The sequence below is a fragment of the Agelaius phoeniceus genome, chromosome 6 (assembly GCF_051311805.1).
Source record: "Agelaius phoeniceus isolate bAgePho1 chromosome 6, bAgePho1.hap1, whole genome shotgun sequence".
Lineage (NCBI taxonomy): Eukaryota > Metazoa > Chordata > Aves > Passeriformes > Icteridae > Agelaius > Agelaius phoeniceus.
The window spans coordinates 20,604,856-20,622,839 of NC_135270.1; the positions used below are offsets into that span (position 1 = coordinate 20,604,856).

The following is a 17,984-nucleotide window of genomic DNA, read 5'->3' on the forward strand; positions in this document are numbered from 1 at the left end:
TTTTTCCTCCTCAACCCATCTCATAGATTTCCTTCTCCCTTCCTGTGCTCTTTGCCCTAAACATTGCACAGTAAATCTTGCAGGTTCCCAAAATATTGTTCCCATTGCATCCCTTCATGAGTCCTATACCACAGGCAATAATCACCTTTAGTTTGCAAGGCATCTGGGAGACAGTTTCTTGGCAGGCTTCACACCAGCTACCAAGGTTTAATCAGTTTTATCTGATGTTCTTTGGAGCAGCCAGTGTTGTCTGGTCCATTTTCCCTGACGATATTACTGAGGTTTCTCTTCCTGTCTTTGTTCTCCCTGAATCTTTGTGTTAACAGGGATTACACTTTTAGTCACACAGCCCAACATCCGAAAGGTAACGAGGAATCACACACACTGGACCTTTTATTCTGTGCTGGCTAAGAAACTGTGGTGTACAAAATGCTTTTACAGACGAAGAGCTTCCCACTTAATCTCAGCAAACCAGAAGATCCTGCTTTTTGGGAGTTGCTAAGGAGGCTCCCATCCCCCTTGCTTTGCCTCTGAACCCCAATTGCTGCATGTAGTCAGGGTGAATTGGCAGGAGCCCACCAGCTGGTGAGATGGTCACACTGGGGTGCCACACGGACCCAGGATCTGTGTCCTGGCAGGCAGAGGAAATTCCCAGAGCCACATCGCTCAGGAGTCAGAAAACACTCCTCCTTCTCAGACCCCCTTCTGGAAACTAGTTCCCAAGCTGACTTCTATGTGGGAATTAGCTATCAGTGGTTAAAATACCACTGAAAAACTAACAGAAGCTACATCTAAGTATTCACATAAAAGCCTTATTTTAAATAAAAAATTAAATTCATCTTTCCAAATGATGGGAAACCCTTATCAGTAAATCTCCACAAGTTCTGAGTATGTTAAACATGAATTGTAAGAATTCTGCTTGAAACATTATTATTGTGCAGATCAGCTGGGCATAGTTTTAGAAATCATTTGGCAGCTTCTTACTGCTATAAACTGGCTTTAATTCTTAGCTAAAATACCTTCTGCACTAAGCCTTCCTCTCCAGCTCTTAAATACATGCCACAAGCTTTTTAGAGAGTTAAAATTTTATTCTATACGCATGCAGATCTACTTATGTCCTTGACACTCACACAGGGGAATATTTTACAACTAAACAGTACCACTTGATGAACCGCTCATGATTTTTACATGAAAGCAGAATGGCACACAGTAATCTGGGTTTCTTCCTGGTCATCATATACTGAAAAATGTTGTTCCTTGAAACAAGGCCCACTCCTGCTCCCACTGAAACCAAGTAGGGTCAGGATTGGGCCACTAGATTGAAAATGCAATATAAATTTCCCAAATGCTGTGTCTCAGAGCCTTACTAGGATAGTACAGCCTAGTCTGGCTCTGATTTTCCTTTGTCCTTGGCACTTCCCCCTGTACTCGGCACTGGTGAGGCCAAACTTCGAGTATTGTGTCCAGTTCTGGGCCTCTCAATTCAGGAAGGACATTGAGGTACTGGAGTGTGTCCAGAGAAGGGCAATACAGGTGGCAAAGGGTCTGGAGCACAAATCCTGTGAGGAGCAGCTGAGGGTATTCAGCCTGGGGAAAAGGAGGCTCAGGGGTGACCTTATCACTCTCTACAACTGCCTGAGAGGAGGCTGGAGCCAGGTGGGGCTCGGCCTCTTCTCCCAGCCAGCCAGTAACATGATGAGAGGACATAGTCTTAAACTGAGTCAGGAGACGTTTAGGTTGGAGGAATTTCCTCACAAAAAGGGTGATTAGATATTGAAATGAACTGCTCAGGGAGGTGCTGGAGTTACTGTCCCTGGAAATGTTTAAGAAAAGACTGTACATAGCACTCAGTGCCAAGGTCTAGTTGACAAGGTGGTGTTTGGTCATAAATTGGAGTTGATGATCTCAGAAGTGATTCTGACTGGCTATGGAAATACCTTGTCTTCTAGTTAGGGAATGAAGTTTAGAGGAGCATGCATCAGAAGATGTAAGGGGAGGCTTTTTGAAAGCAATATACCCCTTGGTCGTTGCAGAAGTGTTGAGCGAGCCCGTATGCCCCTGCATGTCCGCAGGGGTGCAGCTCCGACCCAAACTCTTCCAGGTGTTCCTAACGGGTTCCTGTCTGCCGCTGCACGGCAAGCGCAGACTTTGTTGTAAGACACGCCAATGCCACCGCAACCCGGCCGTCAAAGCTGGCCGGGGGTGTCTGATGGGTAGCAGAGGAGAGGAAGATGAGGCGGCCCTTCAGCCGTGCGGGCCGGGCGGCGGCAGCCGCGGGTGGGCACGGCCGCCCAGCGGGGCGGGGCGGCGGCGGCGGTGCCACCCCCGGGCCCTCCCCCGGGCCGGCCCCCGCATCGCCGCTCCCCGCCGCAGGCTCCGTCGGGCCGGACTGGCGGAGCAGCCCCGAAGTTTGCGGGGCGGCCGGCGCGGGGCCATGTGGCTGCTGTGGCTGCTGCTGGGCTCGGCGGGTGAGTGCGGGCGGGGGCGGTGCCCCGGGGCGCTGCCCGGCAGCGAGGGGGCGGCTCCGCTCGGCGGGGGAGGGCGCCGGGGCCTCCTCGCCACCCCCGCCTCCCTGGGCGGCTCGTGGCGGGCCGGGGGCGCCGCCGGCCGCCCCTCACCGGGCTGCTCTCGCCACGCTCCCCTCCCTTTCCGGCCGGGCCGGGATGCCCACGGCGGGGATGCGGCGTGTGCGTTTCGGCCCCTCCGCCCTTCGGGGCGTGCTCGGGGTGGTCCCGGCCGCAGCGGGGGTGAGCGGGGCTGGCGTGGGGCGAGGCGCATGGAGCGGGGCGCATGGAGCGGGCAGCGGGGCCGAACCGGGCGTCGAAGTCTCCGCCGGGCCGAAGGGTCGCGGCTCCGCTGGTACATCCCAGGGCGGGCCCCCTTCTCCTTTGCGAGGCCGCCTCGGGGCCAGGGAGGCCGTGGCCGGTGCGGGCGACCCTGTGGCGGTGGGCCCTTGGCGGGATACGGCCAAGTGAAGCGCTCGGGTCCTGCCTGGCTTTGCTTGGGGTGCGGAAAGGGGGTTACATACTTATTGCTCATATTCGTCTATATAGAAACTCTTTCTCCCCGCCACGGTCGGCATATGCCTGTCAAAATTGGCGAGTTGGTGATGTTTTGTGCAGCTTTGCTGCAGGTGTGAATTATTTCTGCAACATGATCTTAGCGGGCACTTTTCCAGACAGTGTAAGTAGCCTGGCTGCATGCTGCTGTGTCTGTTTCCGAATCACGCCTTGGCGATGAAGTGATGACACACAGTGTGTAAAACTCAGATTATCAAGCTCAAATTATTTTCTTTTCTTGTCTTTTAAGAGTATTTGTTGTCATGAAGAACTCGTAAGTTTCACAGCTTCTATGGTAAAAGTTCGAGTTTGGTGTAGACAAGTAGGAAGGAGAAGAGTTACAGGACTTGCACTGTTTTGAAATTAGACAACTGCAAACTTTGACTGTGACATTCGTAAGTCTTTGGAGGTTTAGGTGTCTTTGCAAAACTATTTCCGCCGTTCCATTTTTGGGAGACTTCAGATGAAGCTCAGCTTTGTTTACCTGGATTGTGTTGCCTTCTTCCTTATTAATTTCCATTCTACTACTGCCAAAATTCCATCTAATTATTCACAGCAAGTTATATGTTTCCATGTGTTGAATATATTTTCTTGTAATACCACCCTTATATTAACACGGAGGGATCCCATCTACAAGATACTGATCTTTACATCTGAAGGTTTCCCAGCCACCCACACCCCATATTCCTGCTCCACCTTGGCTTGGGGGCAGTGACAAAGACCTGTTTCTTGTGTGGAAGTTGGTACTTCAGCTTTTTGACTACTGGCTGTGGTTCTTGCACAACATTCTTGCAGTTACTTAACCAGAGACTCTGGCTTACTTTGGGGCAGATTCAAAGAAATTTCTGAAACTTCTTTTTTCATGTGTTCTGTTTTTCTTTTGAAAAATAAAGTAGGGGGTCTTCAGGGATTTGTTTTTTAGATGTTGCTTCCTCTGTATATTTTGGCACCTCTGCAAGCTTCCCACAGGGAGCATAAGTTTGTCTTTGCCTGGCCTTCACTCTGGTTTGAATTTTACTTCTGGTAACTCTTGATATAAAATATAAATACTTCTTTTCCTATTGAATCTTTTTTGGGTACAGATGGGAAACCTTGCAACCCTAGGGATGAATTTCAGTTAACAGAAGATAAACAGAGTATAGTGTCCCTGTCTAAACAGTTGTTCTGCTAGCGTGCAAGTGTGCAGAAGTAACTGTTGACTTGCATTGGCAGTGAACCTTTGCAAGGCAAAGTTGATCTTTTATTTTTGTCTTTATTCATAATATTGTAGTTGTATCAAATAGTGCTTTTCATCCTGAAAGAGCCTATCTGCATGGGAAAGGTTTTACTTTGTTATGATATTTGAGTTTGAACTTACACCAGGCTGTTAATTTCAGTTGGTAACTAACTGGTAATTGATCAGAAAGAGACTATGGATCTGAAGTTTCAGCCTCTGTTCCCAGCACAGGAGCTTCCTGGTTACCTTCCTTTCCTCTTCTAGTCCCCATCTCATTTCAAGTCTCATCAAGCTCTTGGGCAGCTCACACACCATGCACCCAGTTTCTTTCATCTCTCGTGCTCTTGCCAATATAAGCAGGTCAGGCTCAGCTCGGATCCCCTCCTGCTGCCCTGTACATGTCATAGTGTGACCCAGTTTCCAGCACTTTTCTTTGGCTCAGTGTCAGCCCATGAGTTCCTGGATGTAGGTTAGGTCCTGCAAGGATTCCTGTTTCCAGCTCAGACTGTAACAACATTATCAAGTTAAGTTAATATAGAAGGAGGTCTGTTAGTTAGAAAACAGACATCTATGTTTATCTTCTACTGCTTGTATGAAGTAATGGAAGCTGATCTACACACAGTTACAGTGAGTTTTGGAAAGGATTGTTTCAGTGAATTGCAAGTACACTACAGCTGAAAAACCAATAAAATGTAAACAATCCCTAACAGAAAAATGAGTTCTGTAATCCTGACTGCCACTGTACTGTGTATCCAAGACATTTTTTTTATTTAAAGAAACCTAAATCCTACTGAACATGTTTTGAACATAGATTTATGTATTTTTTTTCTTCAACCTGTATATCATCCATTAAGAAGAGAAATGATGGCAGGAGTCACAAACATTCAGGTAAATTAACTGCTTTTACAAAGTGAGCAAAAAGGGACGCTGTTTTTTCTGACAATTACAGACCTTTCTGTTTTAACTGAAGGAGGTTTTACAATGTTAGTCTTTGACTGGAGAATCAAAATGCAATGCACAGCTGGGATTTCTAAGTATCATCCCCAGGTGTCACAGTTCAATATAAGGGCCTTTCTGATACATTAGTCAAATATATAATGTAGATATTATGCCTCTTAAAATATACTCAGCTTGCTCTGTATTAAGGGGAAGCTTCTGTGTCTTATTCCCTCCAGTATTTTGGTCTAAGATTGTTAGGACCAGGACCCATTCCACAGACAGCATAAACATGAAGGGCCACACGTGTGCTTTCATTACATTTTCCAAATTCACCTCAAAATCTTGCAAAAACCAGAACATCCCTAAAATCAAGGAGGTGTAGGAGCTATTTGAAGAGTCATGTTACCACATTAGTCTGCATTGTGTAATATCTGCTAACTTAAAACTTCCACATGGTGTTAAGGAGATAGCCATTATTTCCTTAACTGAGTCTTCATTTGCACTGACATTCAGAGGTATTGCTAATAGAATTTCTTTGCTGAAAACCTTGTGTACTGCATGGCAGGAGTAATCAGCAGTGCTGAGTAGTGGTCTCCACTGTTAGATAAGCAGAGAGAAAAAAGCCACTCTCTACTTGAAGACTCATGTCTGTATTGTTTATTCAGTAGGTCTGTTCTGTGTTTTTCAGGCAGTCCTCTTAAAAACTCGTAAACTGAGTCTAATGCTTCATAACCAGTGTTTGTCTTTCTTGGTACATAAGCCAGTGAGCATGGGTAGCACATCAGTGTGGGAGGGATGGAGAAAGATTCCTGGAGTGGGTAAGTCGAGAAACTTCCAGCTTGGGACAGCAATAAACAACAAGCACTGGATATTTGCTGAGGATGTGAGTCTGCCAGTGGTCATAATGAGAGCAGCCAGGGGTACTCACTCCAATGCAAAGCTCCCCAGCCATGCTGAGGAGAATGTGGGATTTGTCACAGGAGCCTGTGCCCACACACGAGTTGTCTTGAATGAGTTTCTGGTATTCAGTGTTTGATGTTTGAGGCTGTTGTCAGACTTTACTCTTGCAAGTACATTTTTTGTGCAGAGAGTGAAATAAGCAGAGGATGATTTGGGGGAGGTGTGTCCTTGGCTAGATTTAAACAGATTTCTCTTACTCACTGAATGTGGGGAGTTGCAGGGCCCAGGAGCTTCCAGCCGTCCCATCTTGCCTGGCATAATTGCTGCAAAGAGTCCGCAGTTGCCAGGCTGAGAGGGAGGAAGCATGACTGCAATGTTGTAGTCACATGTTGTGATAGGCAGTGGAGATTGTTACAAAGAAAATAGATAGTAAAAATGCACCTTTTGTACAAATGTGGAATAAATTGTTACAAGCATGCAGTCAGTCTGTAGTGCTTGATACACTGAGACCAGCAAGCTCCATACCTCTTTAGAGAAAAAAAAGTTTCTTGGTGATACTATAATGTTTTTATTGTGACAATAGGAACCTGCATCCTGCTTTCATTCTTATCCTGATTATCTACTGGGTGAGGAATAAAATGGCTCCCTTTGCTGTAAATCTGGTAGACTGTTACAGGGTTATGTTGATTTGTTAAGTAGCAGTGATTAATTTGAGCTGAGATTCAAGCATCTCTGTGTTTCAGGGCAATGTGGGAAGGCCTAATTAAAAATTAATTTGTCACCTGGAGAAAGAATTTGTTTTGGTTTTTGTTCGTGTTATTTATGTTTTTAAAATTTTAATTGATTTTTCCAAACTGGTACATTTTACCAGAGTAGTGTCTGTCATATATCCTGTTCTCTGGTTCCTCTCTCTGTCCATGTGAGCAGAAATGCAATAATGGAGTAGGCCTGAAAAATGTGTAGTGTGAGATCTACTGTGATGGTAGCAGTGCTCTCCATTTCAGTGTCTTGTCTGTTATAGAAGCTGATGGGTTTTATGAATTGCTAGAAAGCCTGGAAGGCTGTTCAGTTGTCCTGCTTGCTGCAGACTGGAGCTGTGGATATTCTACCTTTGGTACAAGGCACTCTGTGATAGCTATTTCAACTGACATTTTCAGGGTCTGAAAAGATTTGAAAACAGCTTCATTATCAGCTGGCAGGTTTCGAAGATGAGGAAGGAGAAACATCTTGGGTCTCAATAGTTGGGTTTTGGCATTTTTGTCTTTTCAAGTATTAAAATAACTCTTCTGTCCTGGCAGGACCTCATAATGGGCTATATCTAAGATGCAGAATGGAATATTTCAAGTGAAAACAGTTTTCATTATGTATTTTAAGGTAGCTCTCAAGTGAAACATGGAATGACAGATTGCCCTTTGCTTGAAATGTAAATAGATCGTGGCTGGAGGTAATTGTATAGTCGGCCATTAGGATAATCAGTTTATCATACATTTATTGACTGCTATAGAATTCTTGAGGAGCAGCTCATGTATATTAAGAAACAAAAAAACTCAAACCAATAACAAAATTGAAAATAACAAACAGCGTAAGAAAAACTAGCAAACAAAACACCATGGCAGAAAGCATTTGTCTAAATTAGTTACCTCTGATAGTGAAACTTTTGATTTATATGATCAATGGGGTTTTGCATTTGCCAGGACTGTGTGTGTGTCCAGATTATTTGACATCTAGAAGCTTGTAAGCCGCAGTAACTTGATCAGATGTTTAGTTTCTTTCATGCAGCCTCTTGTGCTAGTGAAACTGTCAGACTAAAAGGAATTTTAGGCCAACCTCACCTTGCATGCAGTGTTGTCTATCAGGACAGAAAAATCCTTTTAGGAGAGAAGATGGTGTAATAGTAGCTGGCTTGGTGTGTGGGTGTGTTTTAACTTGCACATGGGAAATGCTGAGGCAGTGAAATTTCTAAATGGAGCCGTTGGTCTCTTGTTCTTGTTGCTTATACAGATCCCCACTTACCCACTTCTTGGTTGTAAAGGAACTTGTGGAATCACATATTTATTTTAGTTGCAGCTTATACAAATGTGTATTCTTTGGAAGTTGGAGAGAAATAATAGATAGCTCCTGTTAGTGTGAGAAATGTGTTGAAGGACTGGGGAATCATATGGGTGGATAATCAAAAGGCTCCAGATGAACAAAATGAAAATGGAAGCAATTTGGGGGATGGGGTGGAGTGGCTGCTGGTAATTTTTTCCTCTGTGTTTCTTAAGCCTTCTTCCAGCCATGGGCTGGACAGCTGTGAACTTGTCACAATTAAAACATATCAAGCAAAGCTGCTCTTTGTCAATGTGTAAATGGTTGAGTAAGTTTCTGTGTCACATGTCAGAGTGAACAGGGAGCTGAGGTAATGAATGGAAGGTGATGTGGCTGTGAAACTGCTAAAATCTGGGATCATTTAGGATTGGGAGCTAATGAACTCCAAGGTCCTGATACTATGTCTTCTTAGCCAAAAGATTTCTATTTTAAAATGGCTTTGGTATCTCTCAACTAGCCTGTGAGACTTAACTTATTAAAGATTGGAAAGTCTATAAGTTGAATATGGTTGAAATACGCTGTTGTGTTATAAAATAGCTTGTTTCAATAGGGGCAAAAATATAATTTTTCAGGTTGTAGTGCTATTTTTATTCTTTAGTAGGGATTCTGATTAGTTTTTTTCCTTTTAAATTAAATGAGAAAGCTCTAAGTATTGCACCTTGCTCTGGGTCTCAGGTGTTGCGTTATCTTTCATCTGCTTAGACAGATTCCGGATGGCTCCTAGGGAATGTGATCAGGAAGATTCCTGGTTCAAGATTCTCTTATTGAAAATTTTAGATGGAAATCACATGAGGTATAATGTGTTGGTCTATTTTGAAACTGTTGGGTTTGTTGGATGAAAAGTTCAATTTTACGTAACATTTTCCTGTGAGGCCCTATCTCTGTTTTCATAAAATGTAATAGTGCTGCTGCAGCAAGTAGGTTGTGGTTCCATTAAAAATTAAGATGTGAATTCTGGCTATTAAGTATTTGTGTTCAGATTCCATCATTCCTTGGAGTAATTTCTCTTGCTTTATGTATTTTAGATGAATTTATCACTTCAATTGTTAATGAGTCAGATGATGCTTATGGCTCCAGACAGAACACCATCGCCAGCCATGTGTATATGTGTCAACTAAAGACTTGTATTCTTCTGGGCAAAGCTATTCACCATCTTACTGCTGCAGGATCTACATAGGGGGATAGAACATAAGAAAATAAAGGTAGTGTAGAAAGTAATCTTACCTCTAAGGAGTTGCAGCTGGGCCAATTATCAAAGATTAGGAACAGGCCTGACTTTAACAGGCCACAGCTATAACCAGTGAGAAGAAGAGTGCTATAAAAGAGTGGGGTGGCTGGTTGAGAGGGGAACTGGAGTCAGTTGGCTGCTTTGTGAAGAAGAAAGAGTCAGTGCTCTGAGGAGCTGCCCACGAGAAGCACCAAGAAGGTATGAAACTTTTGTGATAAGAAGACAACAGTATGGAGCCCCTGCAATGAGATGACAACAGATCTATTCCAGGTTGTGTTACTGATCAGGGTATGACTTTGGGCAAGATTTAATTCTTTCCTCACTGTATTCCCTCCTCTTTTATTTGTCTAATTTTTTTTTTGACACCAGCTTTCTTACCATCTTTCTCTGATGCTGTTAGTGCTACCCTAGTTTTAGTCAAGAGCTATGTGCCACAAATATCAGGCATATGTTTTTACAGTTCAAAATAGTGGGTTTGGCGTTTAAGAGATGTTCTGCCTTGCCTGGTACGGATTTGATGTGAGGTAAGTAGATTTTTCTTGATATGATAATTTTTAGTCAAATATTCCTGTTTTTTCCCCTTTCTTTTTTGTTGTTAGCGTAAAGGCATTAAGATTCCTCAAACATAGGAGTGTTAGGTGTACAAAGATGTGAAGCATGATAGAGACACACAAATTGATGTACTTATGAAAATCCATGTATTTGTCAAGTTGCACTTTCTCTCCCTTTTGTAAGGCAGGGCAGGAGCTGACAAGTTGAAGTACTGTTGCTTGTCTAGGGTGCTCTGCACAGGGAACCCATGATTCAGGACCATGTCGAAATAGTGGCTGCTTGACAGGGAATGCAGTTACTGCTCACACGTGGCTACAGAAGGGAATGCTTGAGCTTGCACTGTTGAGTTTTGAGGCTGCTAATTCAGTCTCAGGGCTGGTATTCTGCTGCTGTCTCCCAATGCAAGAAGTTATGTTAAAGGCTATTAAATGTTTCTGCTTCTCTTTGTATAAGCTTAGCTAAAATTCTGCAGCTAAAGATAGTCATTATTTCTCGGATTTTGAATCCCTTTCTTGTCAGATTCAAACTCCTTTCTTTTTCTTTCTTTGCCTGCATCCTTGATCTGTTGTTGTGAAGCTGCATGCTGATGACTTAGGCTTTACATGCTTCTTTTCATAGATGATTTGTGCCACTTCCTTCCTCCTCTCAGTATCCTTTCCTCTTTTTTTCCTTCGTGCCTCATGACCTCACCAAATTGTACCCATTGAAGCATAGAGCTAGCCATGGATTTCCTCATCATGCCTCCGTACTTAAAAAGAAAGAGGCTGTTATGTGTACTTACTATATCTATGCCAAACTTGAAGGTAGGTATTGTCATTTTTCCATTGCCTCTATCTATTGCAGATGTTCTGCTTCACTCTACCACCAGTGCTGGGCTTGCTTTTCTTCTCCCTGTCCATTGCTTAGCTATGCTGTTTGCTAAGGCTCAGCTTTAGGCTGTGTAGGACTTTGCTGCTGTGTTTGAGAGGTGGAGTTTAGTAAGAGAAGACTACTTGGGACTTGGTCTTACTCAGTTTCTGGTACAATTTATAAGTGAATTGTGCATCTTAAGCAAATGAGCCATTTCTCAGGGATCATTTATGAAGAACAGGTAATGTTCACAATGCAAGACATGTTTTATAAATTGCTAAATCATTAGTGAATGCATTGTTAAATATGTGCAGTCATAGACTAGTTAGAGAGTTAAATATGTAGAGTTGCTTCACCTGCCAAAGCACATCAGTTGTTCATAAACACATAATTGGTAGAGTCAGCATGTGTGACCTTCAAAGGAAACACACTGCAATCAATGAGTTTCAATGGCCAAATAAGTCCCGTTAGGCAGCCTCCTGCCAGTGACACAAGTTGCTGTGGTGGCTGGATCCAAAACAGTGAAATCTTAAAAGCTGAGTGGAACTGCACACTCCCAAACTGAATATATGGTTATATGGAACCTGATGTGCATGTTTTTTGTCCTGAGGAGAATGGCTGTACACCAAAAGAGTTTGAGGCTCTGATGGTGATCTTGAAGATGCCAAACTGAATCTTCCATGATCTGATCCAACAGTAAGAAATGTCTTCTCAAGGTCTTGGCATCATGTAAAATCTGAACATCTTTGCTTGTTTGTGTAACTGGAAAGGCACAGTACAGATGCTGAGATCGAGATCTGCTCAGTCTGGTAGAAAGCAACCTGCGCTTGTGAAATCCTGGAGTCTGGAAGAACTTACTGCTCAATTACTTTTAAAAGACCAAATCCTTAAACTAAATAGGCATAATTCAGAATTGGCTAAGGAAGAACAGCAGTGTTTGTGGTGATTGCTGTCTTTCAAACTCAGAAAAGGCTTCTTTTTCCTTTCAGCAAGTTTTTAAAAGGTAAAAAGAAGGTGGAGAGGGAGGAAAACAATCCATATGGCTGATGTTCAGTACCTGCTTGTGAGTGAAATGAAAGCATAAATGGAGTTACAGGTAGAATTGTGAAAAAAACCAATCCAAAACACTGTGAACTTTTAAATGAGCAGATCATTCATTTTACTGTGTAACCAGGGTTCTAGATGTTAAACTTGACATTAATTGAATCGAGTCCTGTTGGAATTCTGATTTATGTTCTCTAAGAGTATGTAGATCTCACCTTTTAAGACACGGCTACCAAACGGTAGCCGTGTCTTAAAAGGTGAGATCTACATACTCTTTTTAGGCATTTTCAGTCTTGTGAATATACTGGCTTTGAATATCAGCAAGTGTGGAGGGAAGAGAAAAGTACATCCCTGTAATATTTTTCAGCTTACACATTCTTAATCCAACCACAAGCATTTGTCCTCAGATGGAGGACTTCCCTCTGTTATGTGCAAGCAGTATTTAAATTTCATGAACCTATTCTTTTTATCTCCTCTGAAAATGGAACTACCATGTGCAGTATACAAATTAAGAATCTGCTTCTGTCCAAAGATCAAAGTGGTCTGTCTAGAACATTAGCAGAGTACTTGGAAGACAAAAAAGACATTGATAGTAGAGTTCCTAAGAGTATTTTTGAACAATAGGAGTTGGCAGTACCAGTTGTACCCTGAAAATCTTCCATGAGGAATGTGAGCTTCAAAATTGCAAGTTTGAAGTAGAGTGTTGTCAGATTTTTTTCCCTTATAGGGATTACTGTCAGTATCATGTTTTTTGAAATGTTTTTCATTGCAACCTTTCTTTTCAAAAAGAGAGTCCAGAATAGCAGTGACCTTATTTTGTACTTGAATTATATGTCCATTAAGGTTAAGAGTGCAATAGACATTTTTCTTCTTCAAGTTTTCATAAAATGAGAGACAAAATGTTTTTCAGTGTAATTTCCTATTTGCACTGCAATTTCAAGTGATTGAAATGCCTGCCCTTTTCAATAACTGAGGTATTAGACATTTCATGGAATACTCCTGATTCAGAGATCCTGCATGTAGGCTTTTTAGAGGTAGCATGTAAGAGTGTGTGTCTCTTAGTTACATCAACAGAGTCCACCCAAAAGTGGTGGGTACTTGATAACAAACTTGCTTGGTTTGCACAGCCCTACCTTTTCATCAGTCTCACGTTTTTCAATATAGTACAGAAAGGGTTTGCCATTCTTATGCAAAATTGTGCATATTAGTTACACAGGAAAGGCCCAGTGTCTCTTCCTGCTGTGGCTTTGGTAATGTTCAGGCTTTCAAAGTTAAGGGCTCTTTACTTATTAATGGTTTCTACATGAGATAGACTTCAGCATCTAATCAGATTGAATATCCTTAAAATTGCTAATGGGATCCTTGAAAATCTGCCAATGGACTATATAGGTTTTCTGATGAATTGTTTTAATTGAGCTCTGCCTTGCTATTTGGTTAACAGTCTTCAGGGTAGCCTCAGGCTGCTTACTTTCCAATTTCCTTGTGTTATCTGTAGATAAATGTCCACCTCATTGGAGCTTAATGGCCAATTAGCTGAGTCAAATAAAATCTGGAAACACAAGAAACAGTGATGATCATTGGCAGGATATTCATGTCCTAACTGAGGTTGAATCCAGAGTTGCTGACCTGCTGACTGCCACTGCTCCTTGTGAGTAGTCTCATGGGGAAACTGTTCGGCCATGGTTTAGCTATTTTTTCCCTGCAGTGTTGGTACTTTGTTTTCTCATCGGTAGTTGTAAAATTAGGCAGATTTCTATTGTGAGCAAACTTTCCAGTTGAAGAAGCAATCAGTGTAACTTCCTTTGGGCCTGTATCGAAGAGACCTCTGTAAGGCCCATTAGATCTGTTAAAATTAGGCCCACATACAATCATGGACTCACCAAAGCCTTCCAAGACTGACTCCAGCCTTTGACTGAACACCACCACATCTACTAAACCGTAGCACTAAGTGTCGTGTCCAGTTGCTTCTTGAATACTTCCAGGGGTGGTGACTCCGCCATCTCCCTGGGCATCCCGTTCCAGTGCTCACCCTTTCAGTGAAAAAATTCTTCCTAATGTCCAACCTGAACCTCCCCTGGTGCAGCTGTCTTGAGGCTGTCTTCTTGTCCTATTGCTGGTTGCCTGGGAGAAGAGGCCAAACCCCACCTGGCTACAACCTCTTTTTGGGCATTTGTAGAGTGTGATAAGGTCCCCTGAGCCTCCTTTTCTCTAGGCTGAACAACACCAGCTCCCTCAGGACCCATACTTCACCTTGTTGAGCCTCATACAGCTGGCTTTGGCACATTGATCCAGCCTGCCCAGCAGATCAGCACTCCTGCCCAACTTAGCACTGTCTGCAAACTGGCTGACAGGACGCTTGCTCCTCTCATTCAATTTAATACCTCATTAATAGAGGTATTAAACAGGACTGGAGCCAACACTGAGCTCTGCGGAACACCACTTAGGAGTGGCCACCAGCTGGATGTACATTCCCCAGTGGACCTGGCTATCCAGCCAGTTTTTAACCCAGTAAAGAGTGCATGATTTAGACTTCTAAAATATCAGGTGGTTATCTCCATTTTGTAAAGGAAGTGTGTCTGATATGGGATGTCTCAAAGGAACAGTGACATTGAGGAAATAGAATGATCTTTGCGCCTTTGCCAGTCTGGCCCTTGAAGATGGAATAAGTTGAGTGTTTGCAAACACAAGCCTTCCAAGCTACTTTGCACATTCCTGTAAGAAAACTAACTTGGCACGGATTTAGTTACTGTTCCAGCTTTGTTTGCTTTGGTTTAGAAGGACTATGTTGGCCTGTTGTGTTGGAAAAAATGTGTTACTGAAATGCTATAGTAAATGTTTTGGTTAGAGAACCGTTTGAGTGATCTCAACTGTCAAAATTAAACCCTAGGTGTAAGCAGCTATACCAAGAGCTAGTCATTGCATGTTTCCAGGGTGGAGTGATTTTTTGGATACTTTGAAATATACAGATTTATAATCTGTTTTCAAACAAGCTTCCCAAGTTGTTCCCTTTTTCCACTAATCTCATCCCAACATTAAACAAAGTAAAGAGTATGTGCAAAAGGAAAACAGAAATTGAACCATAGCAGGTGTTCTTGTTGGACCCTGTAAGTGTAAATAAGAGGGCAGTTAATTTCTGTATCTAAAATGGTTTGAGTTTCTTAGGTCTAGGGGATCACTTATCTCTAGAGTTACCATGTGAACTGAGTCTAGTTGGTAGTTGAAGCTGCAATTTCCCAAACTCCTTCCTGCTTATCTGTTACAGAGTGGTCCTACCTATTTTAGTCAGAATCTGTGTATCAGCTGCATTCCTGCATAACTCAAAGATTTTTGGTTATAAAAATATAAAAATGCCTGTTTACTGTTGAGGAGTAAATGGAGTTTGCAGACAACACCAGGCTGGGTGGGAATGTTGATCTACTGGAGGGTAGGAAGGCTCTGCAGAGGGATCTGGGTGGGCTGGATCAATGGGACAAAGCCAATTGTGTGGAAGTTCAGCAAGGCAAGGTGCTGAGTCCTGAAGCACTTGGATCGCAGCAACCCCGTGCAGTACTGTAGGCTTGGGGGAAAGTGGCTGGAAAGATGTCCTGTGGAAAAGGACCTGGTGGGGGTGTTGGTTGACAGCAGCTGAACATGAGAAGGCCACTGGCATCCTGGCCTGAGTCAGTGTGGCTTGCAGGACCAGAGCCGTGATTGTCCCCTGTACTCTGCACAGGTGAGGCCACACCTTGAATCCTGTGTTCAGGTTTGGGCCCCTCACTGCAAGAAAGACATTGAAGTAGTAGAATGAGTCTGGAGTAGGGCAATGGAGCTGGTGAAGGGTCTGGAGCACAAGTCTTGTGAGGAACAGCTGAAGGAGCTGGGGGTGTTTAACCTGCAGAAAAGGAGGCTTTTCTGGGGGGAAATCTTACTGCTCTCTACAACACCCTGAAAGAACATTGTAGTGAGCTGAGGTAGACAGAGTTACAAGCAATAAGACAAGAGGAAACGGCCTGAAGTTGTGCCAGGGCAAATTTATATTGGGAATAAGGAAAAAATTCTTCACTGAAGGGGTGATCAGGCATTGGAACAGATTGCCCAGCAAATGGTGAAATCGCAATCCCTGGAAGTGTTCAAAAAACATGTAGATGTGGTCCTTAGAGATATGATGTAGTAGTGAACTTGTCAGTGCTGGGTTAATGCTTGGACTCGGTGATTATTGAGGCCTTTTCCTTCCTTAATGATTATATGATGCACAGATGGGCTTTAATATTAATAGTTTGCATTTTTTTATAATATTTCTTTAAAAACAGTTTATATATTTGGCAGACAACTGATCAGTATATATCTCCAGGTACTCATCTTCTCAGCATCCAAGCAGGGTGGAAACATAAATTATGGATGCTGGCAGTATTCCCATGGGATAGGAGAGCATTAGTAGTCATTAACAGATAAGGAAAACTGAAGCCAAGAAAAGCAGAATAATATGATCATGTAAGACATCTGTGGCAGGGCTGAACCCTATCTCTGGTCATCTAAAATTCCACACAGAAAGCTGCCCTTCCCTGAAAGACATCCTGTCTGCAAGGCTGGACTACATGGCAGGTACTGACATTCATCTTCCTCCTTCTGAAGCTTATGTCACCAGCATTCCTGTCAGAGAGCTGACTACAAGTCAGCACACTCGCATGGGTGTAACCATTGTGGTGTTTGAAGGGATGTCATGGTGTTTCACACCAGCTGGATGATGTACGGCTGCTAATTTGTAAAGCTGCATCTGTGTCTGCCTCAGCTCTAGCAGCTGCTGTTGAGGGTGAAAGCTGTACAAGTGTGAGAGATTTACCTTTAAGTGCATGTAGACATTAGCCTGTCTGCTTGCTAAGTCTGATGAAAAATTGTGAAGGGGCAGGATAGATAATGTGCAGTGAATGCTCGTATCTTCCTTTGTCTGGTTTTTAATGATATAAATAGATAATGGCAACAGTTGGAAAGCTCAGTTGTGAAGTATGGTAGGAGTAGAGTGAGTTCTCTTTCCTAGATCACTTTTATGTGTTAGTGATAGGAAATGTTCCTGTATGGCATTACTGACAGCCTTGAGTGGCTGGCAAGAGTGTTTTAAATCCGAGACTGAATTCTTGGCTTTCTTCTGAGTTTCTAGTTGAATATATTTGCATTGGCAAAATTAGTTGGCTGACTTAAACACATGTTAAGCACAGACATAAAGTATCTTGAAATAGTAGAGCTTGAATACCTTCTTTGCTTTCTCAAGGGCAAATTCTGCCACTGAACATATGTTGTAGATCACATTTTAAAGTGGTTTTTCCCTGGCTCCAATATTGCTGTCCTTTATTTTGAGCAACCTTTTTCTCCCCACCTCTGAAATGGTAGTAGGATGTGGTTACTGCAATTATTAAATTCTGTACCTGGAGCATTCACTGTGCCTCTCTGAAGCAGGAGTGTGTTACAAATCAAGGTAATATGTGACCATGTACAAACAGAACTGAGATAACGTGCTAGAGATAAGTGATCCTCGGCAAGGCGTAATGTCGTGGAATTGTTGCTGTCTGCCTGGCTTCGTGCCGTCTGCAAAATGGGGATGGCGCTTACCCACCTCAGTTTCTTTAGTTTCATAAATGCTGGTAAGTGCTCAGTTCCCCAAAGTGAGTGTCATCAATAATTCATTATCGCTTAATTGCTGGAGCTGGTTTCCGATTGATTTGCTAAGTAAGACGCTAGGAAGTGGTAGTTGCCACTGTCAGTTCCACTTCTCTACTTTTCCCAATGTTTTATGAGGTTGTTGTGCACATGCCTTTTTCCTTCTCCTCCATGAATGCTTTGCCCTTAAGCCCCAATAAAATTGTAGTAGCTTATGAGAAGAATGGAACAAACAGCATCAGGTGAGATGGTGGATTTCTTTTTGCATCAGCAAAGCAGCAGGTCCAGGAAGGGCTGAAACTCAGGCTGAACTTGGAGGACTGAGCCCTGCGTGTGTGACACACTATCACTGTTTGTTACTTTTGCTTCTTTTCTTTTTTCAAGTAGGCTACTTCTAGACTGCTGTCTTTTCCTCTTGCTGATGCTCAAAGTGCTTGCTTGTCTCTTAGCTTGTGTGAGAAGGCTGTTTCAGTTGTCC

The 17,984-nt window shown here is 43.0% G+C and overlaps 1 protein-coding gene across 5 annotated transcripts in view; it reads left to right on the forward strand.

The window, feature by feature from the left end:
• The first annotated feature begins 2,342 nt into the window (after window positions 1–2,342).
• The window catches only part of LDLRAD3 (low density lipoprotein receptor class A domain containing 3), a 107,949-nt gene continuing 92,307 nt past the window's right edge, over window positions 2,343–17,984 (forward strand). For 3 of the 5 annotated variants that reach the window (XM_077179984.1, XM_077179985.1, XM_077179986.1), the window contains exon 1: window positions 2,343–2,468. In XM_077179984.1, the coding sequence (XP_077036099.1) occupies window positions 2,435–2,468 (34 nt within the window). In that variant the 5' untranslated portion in view covers window positions 2,343–2,434. Of the gene's footprint in view, window positions 2,469–2,600; window positions 2,748–17,984 lie in introns of those variants that run through there. The other 2 variants (XM_054635673.2, XM_077179988.1) reach the window with 2 other exon arrangements.